The 20166-nt window shown below is 44.3% G+C and overlaps 1 protein-coding gene across 1 annotated transcript in view; it reads right to left on the reverse strand.

Moving 5' to 3' along the window:
• GREB1 (growth regulating estrogen receptor binding 1) overlaps window positions 1–20166 on the reverse strand; it is a 227440-nt gene that overhangs the window by 23005 nt on the left and 184269 nt on the right. Inside the window, exons 25-27 of the mRNA XM_082252227.1 lie at window positions 9489–9631; window positions 6185–6346; window positions 5704–5908 (exon numbers count right to left, since the gene is read on the reverse strand). Of these exons, the coding sequence (XP_082108353.1) occupies window positions 5704–5908; window positions 6185–6346; window positions 9489–9631 (510 nt within the window). The remainder of the gene's footprint in view (window positions 1–5703; window positions 5909–6184; window positions 6347–9488; window positions 9632–20166) is intronic.

Below are 20166 nucleotides of genomic sequence, written 5' to 3' on the forward strand. Positions count from 1 at the left end.
GCATAAAAATAATCCCTCTCTGGCCAGTCCTACTCTGCTTTGCAAAATGCAAATGCTATATTAGATACAGTGCTAATATGGGGCAGATAGACACAGGTTGTAGGAGAGCTACATGTTCCTGGTCTGGTCACTGACCTGCAATGCAATAGAAGAAAGATATACAGTACCTGCACTCAAACATGTAGAAGCTTTTGGGATTTGAGCAAAGGTATATCTTTCTTCTATTGCGTTGGAGGTCAGTGACAAGATCTGGGACTTGTAGCTCTCCTACAACTTGTGCCTATCTGCCCAACAATGGCACTGTATTCAATGTAGCATTTGCATTTTGCAGAGCAGAGTAGGACTGTCAAGAGAGAGATTACTTTGATGCATCTGGCCAGTTTAAACATGTATTGCAATGTATGTGAACTAAAAATCCCCATTTTTTTATTGCAAAGTTTCCTACAGAGAGAGTATGTTGCAGTGTGCAGAGGGTTCTTCCAGAATTTTTAGTCTTAATATATGGTAACAGGGCCGCCATCAGGGGGGTACAGCCCATACACTTGTAAGGGGCCCGATCATCTGGACGGGCCCGGCGAGGATAGGAAAAGGCGGGGTGGTGTGTAGAGGTGCTCCGTGACTGCGCTGGCTTTCTGAATGGAAGTCGGCAGCTGCTGCTTCTCTGTCTCATTGAGCTCACTTCGGGCTCTTTGCTGCCACCTCTGGCTACTTCCTGTATTTGCACTCCTCGTGTGTGCTGCCTGTACTGTATCCTGGACTGCAGATCATCTCTGTGTCACACACACACATGGGGGAAACAAGAGCGGGGGCTAGGAAGACCACCTTACAAGTAAGGGCTGTTGTACAACTGAAGGGGGGGGGGGTGGTTGTGTACATGTGTGTCTGTGTATGTATATGTGTGTGTATATGTGTGTGTATGTATGTATCTGTGTGTGTACATGGTGGGTGTGTGTCTGTGAGTATGTTTGTTGGCATGTCTGTGTGTGTACATGTCTGTGTGTGTGCGTACATGTCTGTGTGTGTGTGTGTGTGTGTGTGTGCGTACATGTCTGTGTGTGTACATGTCTGTGTGTGTGCGTACATGTCTGTGTGTGTGTACATGTCTGTGTGCGTACATGTCTGTGTGTGTACATGTCTGTCTGTCTGTGTGTGTGTGTGTACATGTCTGTGTGTGTACATGTCTGTGTCTGTGTGCGTGTGTGTGCGTACATGTCTGTCTGTGTACATGTCTGTGTGTGTGCGTACATGTCTGTCTGTGTGTGTGTGTACATGTCTGTGTGCATACATGTCTGTGTGCGTACATGTCTGTGTCTGTGTGTGTGTGTGTGCGTACATGTCTGTCTGTGTGTGTGTGCGTACATGTCTGTGTGCGTATATTTCTGTGTGTGTGTGTGTACATGTCTGTGTGCGTACATGTCTGTGTGTGTGTGCGTACATGTCTGTGTGTGTGTGTGTGTGTGTGTGCATACATGTCTGTCTGTGTGTGTGTGTACATGTCTGTGTGTGTGTGTACATGTCTGTCTGTATCTGTGTGTGTACATGTCTGTGTGTGTGTGTGTACATGTCTGTGTGTGTACATGTCTGTGAGCGTACATGTCTGTGTGCGTACATGTCTGTGTGTGTGTGTGTACATCTCTGTCTGTGTCTGTGTGCGTACATGTGTGTGTGTGTTTGTACATGTCTGTGTTTATATATCTGTGAGTGTACATGTGTGTGTACACATGACTGTGTGTGTGTGTACATGTCTGTGTGTGTCTGTACGTGTGTGTGATGGGCGCTGAGTGCGTACACGTGTGAGGGGGGCTGAGTGCGTACAGATGCGAGGAGCGCTGAGTGCGTACAGGTGTGAGGGGGCTGAGTACGTACACGTGTGAGGGGCGCTGAGTGCGTACACGTGTGAGGGGGGCTCACGTGTGAAGGGGGCTGAGTGCGTACACGTGTGAGGGGCGCTGAGTGCGTACACTTGTGAGGGGGGCTGAGTGCGTACACGTTTGAGGGGGGCTGATTGCGTACACGTGTGAGGGGGGCTGAGTTCGTACACATGTGAGGGGGGCTGAGTGCGTACATGTGTGAGGGGGGCTGAGTGCGTACACGTGTGAGGGGGGCTGAGTGCGTACACGTGTGAGGGGGGCTGAGTGCGTACACGTGTGAGGGGGGCTGAATGCGTACAGGTGTGAGGGTGGCTGAGTGCGTACAGGTGTGAGGGGGGCTGAGTGTGTACACGTGTGAGGGGGGCTGAGTGCGTACACGTGTGAGGGGGGCTGAATGCGTACAGGTGTGAGGGGGGATGAGTGCGTACACGTGTGAGGGGGGCTGAGTGCGTACACGTGTGAGGGGAGCTGAGTGCGTACATGTGTGAGGGGGGCTGAGTGCGTACACGTGTGAGGGGGGCTGAGTGCGTACACGTGTGAGGGGGGCTGAATGCGTACAGGTGTGAGGGGGGCTGAGTGCGTACAGGTGTGAGGGGGGCTGAGTGCGTACACGTGTGAGGGGGGCTGAGTGCGTACACGTGTGAGGGGGGCTGAATGCGTACAGGTGTGAGGGGGGCTGAGTGCGTACACGTGTGAGGGGGGCTGAATGCGTACAGGTGTGAGGGTGGCTGAGTGCGTACAGGTGTGAGGGGGGCTGAGTGTGTACACGTGTGAGGGGGGCTGAGTGCGTACACGTGTGAGGGGGGCTGAATGCGTACAGGTGTGAGGGGGGATGAGTGCGTACACGTGTGAGGGGGGCTGAGTGCGTACACGTGTGAGGGGAGCTGAGTGCGTACATGTGTGAGGGGGGCTGAGTGCGTACACGTGTGAGGGGGGCTGAGTGCGTACACGTGTGAGGGGGGCTGAATGCGTACAGGTGTGAGGGGGGCTGAGTGCGTACAGGTGTGAGGGGGGCTGAGTGCGTACACGTGTGAGGGGGGCTGAGTGCGTACACGTGTGAGGGGGGCTGAGTGCGTACACGTGTGAGGGGGGCTGAATGCGTTCACATGTGAGGGGGGCTGAATGCGTACAGCTGCTGAATTGGGATCTTTTTGGACAAAATATAATTCCTTACTGTTAAATCTTGATAGCACTGATGACTTGGAATAGAATTTTCATATATTACGTTGTAAGTGTTAAAATAAACGTGTACACTGAAGGACTCACGGTTATGGCTAGTGGGTGGATTTGGTGTGATGGCCCATGGGCAGGCCCTGCTGAATGTTGGTGGTCAGGCCCGGGGGGGCCCAGGCCTATAGCTGTGTAAGGGGCCCCACAATTTCTGATGGCTGCCCTGTATGGTAACCCCCCTTTAGCACCTGCCAGGTTATATACAGTACATGTAGAAGCTATTGGGATTTGAGTGCAGGTATATCTTTCTTCATTTTATATCTAATCTCTTGGCCTACATTGAGAAGATTGTGTAGTGATTGTACAATTATGTTGTCATTTTTGTTGCTGATTTTAGTTTTCACTATGGACCAGAGCTAGGAGAACTCCAACTGAGATACCAGAGCTAAAAGATTATATACTTGCCGACAGTGTGATTATATAGACAAGTATACCAACAATTATTTACCTAAAACAAACTCACAGTTTTCAGCAATACCGTTGAGATAAAGCTTTAATTAACTAACAAAGTGTGAAAGACATAGAATATAAGAAAGAGAGAAAAAGACTGAAATAGAAGTTAGTAAAAAAGGTGTCCAGTTTTGTTTCAGAGGTCAGAGGTGTCACCGCTGTGTGTGCGTAATGAGGAGACAAATAATACAAAACTGATAATGAATGTCAAGTATCAGCAAACATCTCACTGTTATTACAACTTGCACCACAGTCTGATTTCAATTAATCGATGTAATTCTCTGCCCTGCTGTACCTCTGTCTGTGCTCTGATTCATGCTGAGCCCTTTACTGTAAAGCATTTTGCAGATAAATAAATACAAAAACGGTTCTACTGGAAAGAAATAAAAAAAATTTAAAAAAGGTCTTTATTCTTAAAGAGAAGGTTCACTTCCCTGGCCACTTTCTGCCATTCCACCTCCACCCACCTCCTCTCACAGTAGCAAAATTATTATTAGTATTACTATATTTTTTTTACTATCTTTTTCAGGAAATTCGCTCCTTATTTATTAGATTCAGCATTAGGGTTAAAGTTAGGTTTGTAATCAACAGGAAGCCATCTGAAGCTTACCACCAATTTAAGAGTCATATTAACAATAGATTCCAACATCTCGGTAGGGGCCCATGATCCAAACTTTGCATCACTTCTTCGTATCATGAAAATTCCCCAAACATTTTTATCTATAAATAGGACCAACACCTTGATACAACCACAATGGAAAGGTGGATGTTACTGTCTATTTTCTCATCCTCTATTTAAGCCAGCCATAGACGGAGCGATTTTCTTTTCTGAAATCATGGATTGCAGGAAAGAAAATTGCTCAATTCCCCCATCAACACAGTCTGCAGTATTGATGAGGGAAACCCTCCCATGGGGCTATTGTGCTCTAGCCAGCTCATAACCTCACCCAGGGAGGGGTCCGGAAGACCCACAGTGACCACCGAAATTTAGAGGGGCTGGGGGGGGAGCAGGGGAACCCGGGGGCCCCACCATCCCAGGGAGGGGCCAACGTTCACCACAAAACCGTCCAAGGGAAGAGGGGGGACAGCTTTTTACCACACCAGGGTGGGTGGCTGTCGGCCAGGAAGAACGCAGCAACTTAGGGCAAGGCCAGGTGGTATGCGGACTCGCGGGACATTTAACTCGCAGACCAGTCCCCTTCCAGTGGGGCTATGTCGCGGTCGACCTAGCGTGGAGCTGAGGCCTGCGTGCGTTTGCTGGCCTGACTAGGGGGACCCTCTGAATCTATATTATCCAATTTGTTGCCCAGTCCGGCAGTTGATTGTAGATTCTCACAGGAACAAAATAACAAAGGTTGTAAAAAATTCCATTTAAAAGCAAAAAAATTGCCAGGACCAGAAATCCCAGCAAGGAACTAGGTCCTTACTCCTGACTAGGCAGAAAAAAATGGAGTGCCTATAGCTGAGAGTGGGAGTATACTCCCTGGGACTGCCCCATAGGCGTAGTCAAGCTTTTTCCTGCCTAGTGTCCTACTCCTGTAGGGGGCAGTATAACCAATGGTCAAGAAGATAAAGAGCTGTGTCCGTCAATGAATGAAAGAGAAAAAATATTTTGCCGTTAGAACTTATTGTAAAGAGAGCAATTGGACAAGGTAGCAGTGGCATAGTGTCTCTAGTCTAGTTTAGAAGCATGGGAACAAGGCTTTTTAACCTGTCTACTCCAACCTACTCTCTACAGAATCATTGGATGGGCCTTTCTGAAGGCACCGAAGCCACAAGACAGTCAGTGGACAGTTTGAGAAATTCCAGCCTATGGGTTCCCTAACCTCTCCTACAATGCAAGCTTTCCAATCTGGGGACTGGTCAGGAACAATGCCCCCCTTTAAATCTTTATTTTTATCTTAGCAGCTTTAAATCCAGAAGGCCAAATACATAAAGCAAAAATATGCTCAGCCGCTACATGGAGCGTCTTTAACTCTGCATATGAAATGCAATAACAGCAATATGGTACAGCAAGCATGTAAAAAGTGAAGTTCAAAATCACCCTATGGTAAACATTACAGTAAAGGCTTAGAATATAAGTACACTGATATACATTATAAATTCCCTTTACACAGAGGATTTCATAATGCTAGCTACTGTTGACACTTACCCACTCCGGAACTATTGAAGATGCTAGGCAAGACCAGCATAATGTGGTTGGGCCAATACTTTTTATAGATCGCCATCTCATATTCCTTAACAACTAAGATGTGTAAATGGCTGCTGCCATCCATTGCATGATACAAGTTAAACAGACCATGTTCATGGCGGCCCGTCGTGGGTGTGAAGATGGGGCTTTTCACACAGTCAGCATTCTGGTCATAAGAGAAGAAAATCTATGTTACATAAGAAAAAACTATACTCAGGATTACTGCAAACTACCTAATTTACAATAGATTTAATGCATGGGAGGTGAGCCATAGTTATTAAGAAGTCTGGAGTAAAATTCACTTGAAACGTAAAATTGAATATGTTGCAATTCTACAAAAGCCCATAACACACAGTACTATACAATACTTTGACCACAGAGTCTCTTGTATCTGACAGTTACAATCCAACAGCTAAGGCCAGGGACAAATCTTTGCTCTTACCTTATCTGAGACAAGTGGTAATCTCATGCTTTCAAGCTGGCCGCCTGGTTGACTGAACACAAAATGGTGCTCTTTGGATTTAGGTATGATGAAGTGTAACTGTATTTCTTCTCCCAGCATGGAATAAGAGAATGCAAAAGCATGTAATGTGGATTCATACATCTGTCCGAAAAGGTAAAAAGAAATGCTCATTGAGTAATATTATAAGAAAATATATCAACATTTCTGCTCTTTGCTGGTTTGGAATACAGATCCATATTTAATAGGGGGCTAACATCTTCAATGGACCAAAAACAAGAGGTCTTATTCAATATAGAGTTAAACGTTTTAACGCTAATCTCCAAGCAAACAGCTAAATATACATAGTTGAAATACATACAAAGAAAGCATCCGGTTCTGAGATTTACACAGCTCTGCCACACAGCCCTGTCTGGAGGAAAAGGAGACCTGATTTTTCTCTGCTCCTGTTAAGTAACACTTACAAGTCTTGTCCCTTCCCTAGCCTGTGACTGGACAGTAAAAAAAAAGCAGTAGACTGATAAGCTATTTGAGCACTACAGCACAACTGATGGACTCTAATGGGGGAGATTTACTAAAACTGGTGCACATAGAATTTGGTGCAGATTTGCATAGTAACCAATCAGCTTCTAACTTTCGCATTTTCAATTTAAGCTTTGACAATAAAACCTAGAATCTGATCGGTTACTATGCAGAAGCTGCACCAGATTCTGCGTGCACCAATTTTGGTAAATCTTCCCTTTTGTGTTGTTTCTGCCTCTCCTAGTCCAAGCTCTGCCGTACATGGTATTGCATGAGGTACTTACACTGCTTGCATATTAAAAATACATTTAAAGATTTAAAGTACCATTCCAGGTGACATTGGTGATCAAGACAGGGAAAGTGAATTTCTCCAACAGGCAGAGGCGTAACTAGAACCTACAGGGCCCCGGTGCAAGAAACCATGAAGGGCCCCCTGGACCCCTGGGGCCCTTTACTCTAGTTGTGGGGCCCTTTATTACGGTCCCGCAGCGGGACCCTTTCACAAGTTCTGCAGTGGGCCCCCTTCCTGCCTACCCACGGCGGTGGAATGCCAGGGCCCTGTCGCAAGTGGGACCTTTGCGATCCTGGAAGTTCACCCGCTGGTGTCAGTAGTTTTTTTTTTGTGGTATTTTAATTGTATTATTTTTATCATTTTATTTAATTTTTTGACAATGTCACTGACTATGACTCTGTCCATTCAGAAAAGGAAGGAGCTTGTAAATTACATATTTACCGACCCCTTCCTGGTTCTCTATTATGACACATCCCCTGCAGCAGCCGGCAGGAGAGGGAAGGGAGCATTCTGAAGGGGGGGGGGGCAGCACAGAAGGGGGGGGACCAGGGGAGCACACAGGGCCCAGAGACAGCAGAACACAAGTATACTGGATAGGAGAGGTGGCGGGGGGCAGCGTACAGAGGAACCAATCTCCTCCATTTTCCTCCTGCAGCTACAGAAGGAAAAAAGGAGGACAGTAATTTCTCTACATGCTGCCCCCGCTGCCCCTCCTATTCAGGTGTACAGGGGAGCCACATGGGCCCCCTTGAGCATGGGGCCCGGTTGCGATTGCAACCCCTGCAATCCCTGTAGTTACGCCCCTGCCAACAGGGACACAGACAACGATAGAATCTTGACATTGGTTCTAATTTCTCACTGATCTATCCAAACCCCCAAAAATCTTTGGCCTTTAGTTATACTTTAAAGATGTATTAATGAAGAATAAGCTGCATCTATTTGCCTGTTATATATTTCTGAATTTCAGCTTTAACTGCTAATTCCATTGAGCAATAAGCCACAGCAATCAACTATCCATTCTGTATAGTCCTGACTTCAATTGCATAGACCCAAGCTGGTTTCTATGGGTTCATGAACTAAAGAAAGAGATCAGCTGCACTTTGGTGGAACTAAACCCTCTAATCCTTTAAAGCCATGGAAACTGCTAACTTAGGCTCCATTCACACCTAGGCAATTTGAACCCAATCACAGCAAAACACAGGACGCATTTACGATGACATTATTTATTAATGGCACTAATGTCCTAAACGCGGTGCAATTTTGCCGCGATTGTTGCACGGCAAATCACCGCAAAATCATGCAAACAAAATTGTGGGACACGTGTCACTCAAAAGAAGTTCCTTCAGTGGAGACAAGCTGAGCCAGCACCTGAGATGTGATTGTGAAGTAGGGAGCCTGATCTTGCCTGAAGTGACATGTGACATGTTTGACATTGGATATATTTTTTCAATATTGTTGTATGTGCAGAATACAGTAAAAAAAAAAAAAAAAAAATCAGCCAATTAGCTTCCATCACTTTCCATGGACTACAGTAACCTAATCCCTTATTAGCTGCTTTTAGTTACTACATTTTGCTTTACCCTATCTGAAAGAGGTTCATTGCAAAGAGTAAGGCTGGCCATACACGGTTCGAACCATTATTGGGCAGGCTGAATGTACCAAGTTGATTGATCGATCAACTTTGGTACAACAAGCCTGTTGGATTCTCTTGTGATTCTCTTGGGAGAAGACAATGGCTCGGCAGGAGGGATTCCCACATCAATACTGTCTGTGTTGATGGGAAAATCAAGCAAATTTCTTTCTTGCAACCCGTGGTTGCAGGAAATAAATTTGCTCCATGTATAGCCAGTCTAAGAACTTGTGTTAACAGCATTCTTTTGAATTGCAAATGCAACATATGACAACAAGAGGTTGCGTTTGACCTGCAGTTTAAAACACACCTCAGAAGGACATGCCATGTCCAAAGAAATGCAGTGCAAATAAAAACACGTCAAATTCAGTCTCTGAACTCTCATCTGTACTGCTCAATTAAAGTCAATGGGATTTTCCTGACCTGCATTTAACATGTGTTTCAATTGTATGTAAAATACAGGAACCCTAATAACAAACAATATCCTAATAAAGAAAAAAAGTTTATGGCCTGTGTCAATGGGCTTTGAGATTGTTTCGATGCCATCAGTTTGAGATGCTTCTGAGGTCAATCAGAATTAATTGGCAGGTGCATTTCACCTGCAGTTGATCTCTTTCTGACCTGCTTCAAGAAGGTTTCTCATTCCCAGAGGGAATGTATGGGAATGCAAATCATGTCTGTCACATAAGCCCTTAATGTGCCTGGCCTAGGGTACAGAAATATGGTTTTGGAACCACTATTGCTATTAAACCCTTCAATACAACATATACCTATATACCATACAATTTATACAGACTCACAACTATAGATCATATTATTTATATTTCCTTACTGTTACTTACCTGAAATCTTGGATTGTATCCCATATACTGATGGCACTGCTCACAATGGTGGTAAGTATTATAAGAGGCATATTTTGATAATCGCATGCGTGTTGTTGGTCGTTGTACATATATGTCTTCATTTTTCCGATATGTTGATTTATCTGTGAGAAAAAAGGATATAATTATTGTGTTTCATTTAAAAAAAAAAAAAAAGTTTATCTAGAGCTTAGTCCTTTTATCTTATCTATTCCCAGTAAATTAATACTAAAGCCCCGTACACACGTACCGATCGTCAGCCGAACGATCGGCCGTCTTTTGTCCAGAACTGTCGGTGTCTGTTGAAAAGTGCAAAAGACTGCACAAGAATTTTGTCTGCCGACTGCAGAAGTGATGTCATGTAATGGTTAACTTTCCCTGTGTTTTTCCTTTTCTGAGCATGCCCAGTCTTGCAAATCTGCGGTCTGTCGGCCGAATTCTGTACTGACTGGCGAACAATCGGCCGCTCTGGTGTCGGCATACAAAAATTTTAATGCTTGCATGACAGATTCTTTTCGGCCGAATGTGCGCTGTCGGAGGCATCATACTAACAAGCCTACAATCGGCAGATCGGTCGTCGGCCGAAGCTTTTCGGCCGACGATCGGTACGTGTGTACGGGCCTTTAAGCCAGCCATAAAAGGTTCAAATCTTGGCCGGTTCAGCAGGGAGTGGCCAAGATTCTAACCATCTATGAGCAGGCTGATTGTACCCAAGTCAATTCATTGTTCGGCGTAGGTACAACCAGCATGTTGGATTATGGGATTATTGCCAGCGGTTATAGCTGCTAGCAATAATCACTGTGTGTTCTCCAGGCAGGGACGGCTCCCCGTGACCCACCACGGCAATCACTGTGTGTTCTCCCGACAGGGACAGCTCCCAGTGACCCACCACCGGCAATCACTGTGTGTTCTCCCGACAGGGACAGCTCCCAGTGACCCACCACCGGTTATCACTGTGTTTTCTCCCGATAGGGACAGCTCGCCATGACCCCCCACCGGGAGAACACAGTAGCTCTGGAGGAATTCCTGTGGTTGCAGGAAAGAAAATCGAACCGTCTATGGCTGGATTTACTGTATACTGTACATCATTACATCCAGGACTGAAGGCTGGTTTGAGTTGACTTCATCAAGAGGGCATGATTATTTTTCAAAAGGGGCTTAATAAAGTCCCACTTTTCCCTTATGCTCAATTTGTCACCACAACTTAATATAAAGTGGACCTGTCATTAAAGTCTCATGTATCAGTAGAGCACATGCTAAGCATTAGCAGTCAGTGAGCTGCACTTAAGTCAAAAGGTCAACTCAGTTTGAAAAAATGTTTTTTTCATGAAATTCCACTAATCAGTATTCATTGAACTGTATACAATGCTGCTAGGTAGTACTACAGCCCCTGGTTACAGGATTTTCTGACGTGTAACCTCCCTCTTAAGGAGGCTACAGAAAGTTCAGAGGATGTGCAGGAGTGCATGGAGCTCACAGAAAAGATATAGCAACCACAGGGCTTCAGCTAACAGGACAAAAGGACATAGAAGACAAATGCTATGGCCATAATGTGAACCACTGAGAAGGTACGCTGTGTGCAATGAGTCAGTTAATTAAACATTTTAATGTTTGGCTGAAGGCTATCTTTATTGTTCATTCAGGAAATAGATTTTACAAATTCATATTATGGGTAATCTTGGGAATCTCTGAGTGTCATCCATACTACCCATCAAATATATTACTTTTGGGAATAGCTACATCAATCATAGGCAGCCTATCTGCCTCCATCTTACACAAATAAAAGACACAATAAGCAATGCAACCCATATACACTGCCAAATGCATTCACACAAAATAATAGATAAAGTAACAATATAACAAAAGTTTCTAAATATAGCTAGTAAATCTATCAGAAGCCCATATCAAAAAATAACACAAAGAAGAAAGGTAGTAGAGAAGACACACAGAAAAATTCTGCACTTTGATTATTTGTCAGATGGGAAGACCAAACAACAATGCACATCAAATCATTCAAAAGAAGATGAGCCAATGCAAAGACCTGATTGAAGGGATACAAGCAGGCAGATAGATTGAAATCATGATGGAATGGTACACTGGACACATCTCCCAGGAGATGAACAACCAATTACTGGGAATAAGGACATGGCAGCTACACAAAATCCATTATCTAGGAGAACACGTACATTCCTGTATACACTGTTACCGTTACATTCTCATTACGTGACACCTGCTGACTAGGGCAAGGTAGCTGTCACTATGAATTAAAGGAGATCTTTACTGAAATGTGTCAAGTCTTATTCAATAAATACTGCAGGGAGCAAAACGCAAGTCTATAATAAGCTAAATCAAGAATTTACTTTATGAAAGCCAGACCAGTACAGGATGGATTCTGATTGGTTGCTATAAATACAGCATGGTGCGCTTTGTTCTTTGCACTGTTTTATTAATCAGGCATGATAATAACATACTATGTGTTTTACTGAGCTTGAAGAACATACAAATGTTACTTCTTAAAGCGGAGGTCCGGGCACAAAAACAAACTTTTTTTTTTGTGCCCATCCGCTTGGTCTCCTTCACCTGAAAAGGAATTGGATAGTTAGGCATTTTTTTTTCACTCACCTTGTAATTGGAGATTGAAAATACTCACCTATTCTCTACTTTCTCCCTTGGTGCCGCGGCTCCGACGTCACTTCCTGTCTTGCGATGATTCCTGGAAGCTGAACGTCATCGCTCCCAGGAATCAAAGCGACGGCACCGGCCCCGCTGGTCACTTCCGGGGCGACGCCGCATTCCCTGCTAAACAGCTTCTGGGCATGCCCAGAAGCTGTGGAGGAATGCGGCGCCGCACCGGAAGTGACGAGAGGGGCCGGTGCAGGCGCATTCTGGGACAAGAAGACGCGGAAGAGGACGCAGAAGAGGATCGCGCTGGCTTCAGCTGCCCACAACAGAGATGGCAACGCTGGAGAAGAAATTTTAAAAGTGAGTATTTCTTCTTGTAGGTAAGTGCGAACCGGGACAGATCAGAGGCTAGCCATTGTGGAATGTACTAGCCCTGACTGTCCCGGGGGTATGTTCACTGAAAAAAAGTTTTCATGCCCGGAACTCTGCTTTAAGAAGAGATATGTAATGATACCTAACAAAGCAAAATAAGGGTGATGGTGGACAAAAGCATCGTAAAATGTCACATCCTAGCTCAACATCTCCCAACCAAAGTGTCAAGGTAGCCCTGTGAAATAATTCCTGAACCATCTCTTTATGTTGCGAATGTGCCCACTTACCCCACCTAAGCCAAAAGGATCAGGCCCCACACTGATGACGTATAGAATATCCAGTAACGCCGGCCATACAAGCAGGAACATTTTTTTTTTTCTGCAATAGACAGTGTTGATGCAGGATTCCCTCTTGCCAGGCCATTGTCCTCTCCTGGCGGGCGGCTATAGCAGCCACTAGGGATAATCGCAAGAGAATCCGGCAGGATTTCAACTTGGTATATTCAGCTTGCTCATTAATAGTTCAAATCTCCTTCCTGCTAAACCACCCAAAATTCAAACCGTGTATGTCCAGCCTAACTTTAATGAGCATTTAGAACGGACACTCCAGCACACACTACAAAATTACATGGTGCAAATTTCTTTTCTGCAAAAGAAATTTGCAGAATTCCCCCATCAACACAGACAGTGCTGACAGGGAATCCCTCCTGCCGAGTCGTTGTCTGCTCCCAGCGGGGGGTTGCGGGCGTGGGGAAGCTCTCCCTGCCGGGAGAAGACAGTGATTATTGTTAGCGGCTATAACAGCTGCTAGCGATAATCATAAGAGAATCTGGCACGCTGGTTGTATCCAAGTTGATCGTTCCTGCTGAACCGAATTGTGTATGGCCGGCCTACGTTTATTGAGCATGAAGAACACTCCAACACACACTACAAAATTCCCACCTGAGGCCACGCATTTCACTCATTCCAGGTCTTAATCATAATTCCTGAACCATCTAGATCAGGGGTGGCAAACTCAATTTAATCAAGGGCCGAATCAGCAATATAATTGCCCTCAAAAGGGCCGGTTGTAAAACTAGATGTTCAGAGCATCCCCTACCCTTACATAAGACGTCAGGAGCCTCAATCAGAAGTTTAGTCCTCCACCCTCCCTTACATTACAGTGCACCACCCTTAACATGTGCTGCTGATGGGAGGAAGCTGGAGGCATTGCTGGAAAGTAGAAAGCACAGGGACTGGAGGAGGGCTGGAGGGCCACATGAAATGGCCCAGAGGGCCGGATTTGGCCCGTGGGCTTTGTGTTTGACACATGTGGTCTAGATATTACCCCACCTATTGCAATGCTTAGTACATGAGCTACACATCTCCCTACCCCAAGAACTCTCACATAGGGCCCACACCTAACCCTAAGTAAATACTAACATTTAGAAGGTTGGTATTTGCATAGAATTATTAGGGATGTGACAGACAGTGCTATCACAGTAGAATATATGCTATGGGGACACCCGAGCCGGCTCACAGCTCCCTGTGTCTATTCAGACACAGACCCCTGACCCGGGCCCAGCCCCTCTCTCCCCTGATTGGCTAGTTGACTTTGACAGCATCAGTCAATGGCGCCACTGCTGTATCTCAGCCAATCAGGAGGGAGAATCCCGGAACTGAGACACTCCTTAACATCGCTGGACAGAGAGGGACCCCAGGTAAGTGTTAGTGGGGCTGAGGGGGGCTGCTGCACACAGAAGGCTTTTTATCTTAATGCATTGAATACATTAAGATAAAAAACGTTATGCTTTTACAACTTCTTTAAAGTCCAAGCAGTGCTAATACACAAAGTTTTATCAGAATTAGACAATCTCTGAGGAAAAAGAAAACACAAACGTACACAGGAATGGTAATTAAACGTAGAGAGTTAGTGAGATAAGGCAGAGAGAGAGAGCGATGAAAGCCAGCATTGGGATTTGTTTGAATGTTTCTTTCAAGGGTTTCATCTTCAGTTGTGATGAGGTGCAAATCCTTGATTATCTTTCGTATCCCTTCTAGTGCTGAATTATATGTGGTTACTAGAGGCATACAGGTTATTTGTTCTTTTCTCTTTGTATTGTAGGAGATTTTCACTTTGGGTTTTCGGGGCTGTGATTATGCTTCTATTGATGGTTTTGTCCTTGTAACCATTCTTGTGGAAGGAGTTTGATAGTCTTCTGAAATGTGTATTTCTGTCTTCAGTCTGAGCATATTCAGTGGTATCTGATGGCCCAGAAAATAGAAATAAACATCTCAGAACACTAGTAGACTCCTTCTACATGAACGTTACAATGACAAAATCATCAATACCAGTGCCTCTAGTAACCACATATAATCCAGCACTAGAAGGGATAAGAAAGATAATCAAAGATTTGCAACCCATCATAACTGCGGATGAATCTCAGATAGAAATATTCCAACAACCCCCAATGCTGGCTTTCAGGCAACCACCCAACTCAGACATACAGAATCTCACAAAAGTGAGTACCCCCCTCACATTTTTGTAAATATTTTATTATATCTTTTCATGTGACAACACTGAAGAAATGACACTTTGCTACAATGTAAAGTAGTAAGTGTACAGCTTGTATAACAGTGTAAATTTACTTCCCCTCAAAATAACTCAACACACAGCCATTAACCACTTCAGCACCGGAAGGTTTTACCCCCTTAATGACCAGGCCATTTTTTGCGCTTCGGCACTGCGTTGCTATAACTGAGAATTGCGCAGTCTTGCGACGCTGTACCCAAATACAATTGATGTTCTTTTTTTCCCATAAATAGAGCTTTCTTTTGGTGGTATTTGATCACCTCTGCATTTTTTTGTTTTTGCGCTATAAACAAAAAAAAGAGCGTCAATTTTCAAAAAAACACAATATTTTCTACTTTCTGCTATAAGACATTCCCAATAATTTTTTTTTTCTCAGTTTAGGCCAATTTGTATTCTGCTACATATTTTTGGTAAAGAAAATGCCAAAAAGCGTATAATAATTGGTTTGCACAAAAGTTATAGCGTTTACAAACCACGGGATAGATTTGGGGATTTTTTTTTTTTTTTAGTAATGGCGGTGATCAGCGATTTTTATTGGGACTGCGGCATTGCAGCAGACAAATCTGACACTAAGTGAAATTTTTTGGGGACCAGTGACATTAATAGAGTGATCAGTGCTAAATAATATGCACTGTTACTGTATAAATTACATTGTCGGGGAAGGGGTTAACACTGGGGGTGATCAAGGGGTTATATGTGTGCTTTCTAACTGTGGGGGGGGGGGTGGATTGAACAGAGGCAGATAGAGATCTGTGATTCAGCTTAGCTGAATCACACAATCTTTTCCTGCCTCTCTGACAGGTGAGCCGTCTTGCATTGTTTACATTCCAGATAGCTCTCCTGTCAGTTTTGCCGAAGATCGCGAGAGGCCGGCAGCGATCGAGTCCGCTCCTCCTGCGGTTTGCCGCCCGCTGTTATTAGACACGCGCCACCGAAATTACGTGCTCATAATCACGTAGATCTACGCGATTATGCACTGCCAAGCCACCCTGCCGCAGTAAATATGCGTGGGGCGGTTGGCAAGTCGTTAATGTCAAAACCGCTGGCAGCAAAAGTGAGTACACCTCTAAGTGAAAATGTCCAAATTGGTCCCAATTAGCCATTTTCCCTCCCCGGTGTCATGTGACTCGTTAGTGTTACAAGGTCACAGGTGTGAATGTGGAGCAGGTGTGTTAAATTTGGTGTTATCGCTCTTACTCTCTAACACTGGTCACTGGAAGATCAACATGGCACCTCATAGCAAAGAACCCTCTGAGGATCTGAAAAAAGAATTGTTGCTCTACATAAAGATGGCTTACAGTGATGGCGAACCTTGGCACCCCAGATGTTTTGGAACTACACTTCCCATGATGCTCAACCACACTTTAGAGTACATGAGCATCATGGGAAATGTAGTTTCAAAACATCTGGGGTGCCAAGGTTCGCCATGACTGGCCTAGGTTATAAGAAGTTTCCCAAGACCCTGAAACTGAGCTGCAGCATGGTGGCCAAAACTATACAGCAGTTTAACAGGACAGGTTCCACTCAGAACAGGCCTCGTCATGGTCGACCAAAGAGGTTGAGTGCACGTGCTCAGCGCACATCCAGAAGTTGTCTTTGGAAAATAGAAGTATGAGTGCTGCCAGCATTGCTGCAGAGGTTGAAGGGGTGGGGGGCCAGCCTGTCAGTGCTCAGACCATATGCCGCACGCTACATCAAATTGATCTTCATGGTTGTCATCCCAGAAACCTCTTCCAAAGATAATACACAAGAAAGCCTGCAAACAGCTTGAAGACAAGCAGACTAAGGAAATGGATTACTGGAACCATGTCCTTTGGTCTGATGAGACCAAGATAAACTTATTTGGTTCAGATGGTGTCAAGCGTGTGTGGCGGCAACCGGGTGAGGAGTACAAAAACAGGTGTGCCTTGCCTACAGTCAAGCATGGTGATGGGAGTTTCATGGTTTGGGGCTGCATGAGTGCTGCCGGCACTGGGGAGCTACAGTTCATTGAGGGAAGCATGAATGCCAACATGTACGTAGACATACTGAAGCAGAGAATGATCCCCTCCCTTCAGAGACTGGGCCACAGGGCAGTATTCTAACATGATAAAGACTCCAAACACACCTTCAAGACGACCACTGCCTTGCTAAAGAAGCTGAGGGTAAAGGTGATGGACTGGCCAAGCATGTCTCCAGACCTAAACCCTATTGAGCATCTTTCACCTCAAATGAAAGGTGGAGGAGTGCAAGGTCTGTAACATCCAGCAGCTCCGTGATGTTGTCATGGAGGAGCAGAAGAGGACTCCAGTGGCAACCTGTGAAGCTCTGCTGAACTCAATGCCCAAGAGGGTTAAGGCAGTGCTGGAGAATAATGGTGGCCACACAAAATATTGACACTTTGGGCCCAATTTGGACATTTCCACTTAGGGTTGTACTCACTTTTGTTTCCAGCGGTTTAGACATTAATGGCTGTGTGTTGAGTTATTTTGAGGGGACAGCAAATTTACACTGTTATACAAGCTGTACGCTTACTACTTTGTAGCAAAGTGTCATCTCTTCACTGTTGTCACATGAAAAAATATAATAAATATTTACAAAAATGTAAGGAGTGTACTCACTTTTGTGAGATACTGTAATCTAATCATCAGGAAACTTAATTCTGATAATGAAGTCACAATTAAAGGAATTAGGCCCTGCAACAAAAAAATGCTGCAAACTGTGCAGCCAAACCAAATCATTTAAAGTGTCGCACAAACTAAAGGGAGCTTCAGTATTAGAGGATTATACAGTGCCTTCAAAAAAGTATTCATAACCCTTGAAATTTTGTCACGTTACAACCAAAAAAGGAAATGTATTTTATTTGGATTTTTCTGTGATGGACCAACACAAAGTGGTACATAATTGTGAAGTGAAAGGAAAATGATAAATGGTTTTCAAAATTTTTAACAAATAAATATCTGAAAAGTGTGGCGTGCATTTGTATTCAGCCCCCCTGAGTCAATACTTTGTAGAACCAGCTATCGCTGCAATTACAGCTGCAAGTCTTTTGGAGTATGTCTCTGCCAGATTTGCACATCTAGAAAGTGAAATTTTTCCCCATTCTTCTTTGCAAAATAGCTCCACCTCTTAGATTGGATGCAGGGCATCTGTAAACAGCTATTTTCAAGTCTTCAAAATTAAATTGAATCCATTAAAGTGGATTTAGGTTTGGACTTTGACTGGGCTATTCTAACACATGAATATGCTTTGAACTAAACCATTCTTTTGTAGCTCTAGCTGTATCTTTAGGGTGGTTGTCCTGCTGGAAGGTGAACCTCCGCCCCAGTCTCTTAATTGACGTTAGTACAGTGATCTCCCCTGCTGTGCTATTGTGCGTACTAGGCTTTAGGCCTTGCGCTCACAGGGAACTTGCGTCAGCCTAGTTTGCCTAACGTGTTACCCTAGTTTTGAGGGATAGGGCATCCTAGCACTGCTGTGCTCAGGCAGCATTAAGAGCTCTGTCTCACTTAAGTGAACCTCATGGCGACCAAACAGCTGATTTTGCAGCGTGACTTTATTTTAGAGGTGACAGGACACCTTAATGCTGCTGTACGCAGGCAGCATTAGGAGCCCTGTCACACTCACCTCTTGCGTAACCTAAGACTTCTGAAGTTACACCCGCCAGCCAATGAGGAGTTTTGCGTATGAGCACGTCAACCCTCCATCCACCGCACAAGGATCTCAAGCTGGGAAAACCTCCCGAGGATCTCAAGTATTATTTTTATTTAGGCTCTTAATAAATGCAATTTATACAGTTAATTTTTATTGCTTGAATTATTTTTACCACTATGGGCATGAGTGGGGCCTCATGTTTAAGTTTTGCCTAAGGCCTCACAAAGCCTAGAGCCGCCTCTGATTGTCTTACTAACATTCTGCTAAAACTTTGTGTATTAGTATTGCTTGGACTTTGAAGAAGGGGACATAACTCGAAAGCTTGTCCAGAAAATGTGGTTGTTGGTGCAAATAAAAAAGGGCAAACTAAAGTGACCATTGCTATTCTTCTTGCCATTCCAGCTAACAGTACTTGTGAATGGAGGCTACTGTGTTGTTTCCTGCTACCGTTCTCCTTAGCTCTCTAGAAATCCCTTCATAGAAGCTTTGAAATTGTTTTCATAAAATAATGTTTCCACTTGTTTTGTCATGCTAGAACAGGAAGTGACATGGTCATGGCAGGCGCACCAGGTATTAAAGCGGAGTTCCACCCAAAAGTGGAACTTCCGCTCTTTTGTTTCCTCCCCCCCTCCGGTGCCATATTTGGCACCTTTCAGGGGGGAGGGGGAAACGGGTACCTGTTTTTGACAGGTACCCTTCCCCACTTTCCGTATACGGCGCCGCAGTGCCGTCCCTCAGAAGCTCGGCCCCCTCCTCCCTCCTCCGCAGGCAAGCCAGTAGGAAGTATATGTAGCTGCTGACTGTCATTCATTATTACAGCCACCAGTTCCTAGAAGTTTAATATCACAGATTTTTTGCAAGCCTACACTAATAAATGTATATATGTTGATGAACTATGTTACGAAGATTAGAAAGACCTCATTCATTAGGAAATACCATGAAATATTTGTGAAATGAATATACTTCTTTCTCAATTTTTCAGAATTGTGTGGGCTGTGAATTGCTGCTCAGCCCTTTGTTGTAGGTAAATTTCCAAAAACTCCAGTTGGAAGAACTTTGTGTGTCAAAGATTCTGTTCAATCCCTGTGGATAATTCTGATGTCAAAAGAGACTGTCATGATTACAGGACAATGGAACTCTAATGTCTGTGGGCACCATCAGACTTCGGCACAGATATTCCCATTATTACAGTAGAGAGCATTATGAAACTCTGAATTTTTTTTTTTTATAACGTAACCCTTTTTCAACTGGAAAATATAATTAAATAATAGTGAACCAATTGAACTCTGTTATAATAAATTAGGGTGGTAACAGCATATACTAAAAAAAATATGTAATACCTAGCAAGCGTCATTATGGTCATACACAGTGTTAAATTATTCAGTGTTAGCAGAAATATAAAATGTTGGTTGCTTTCACAGTTGTCTACTGTTGTTTCCTAGCAATAGGTAACTAGGAAGTT

The sequence above is a fragment of the Pelophylax lessonae genome (genome assembly GCF_965119305.1).
Source record: "Pelophylax lessonae genome assembly, chromosome: 3".
NCBI lineage: Eukaryota > Metazoa > Chordata > Amphibia > Anura > Ranidae > Pelophylax > Pelophylax lessonae.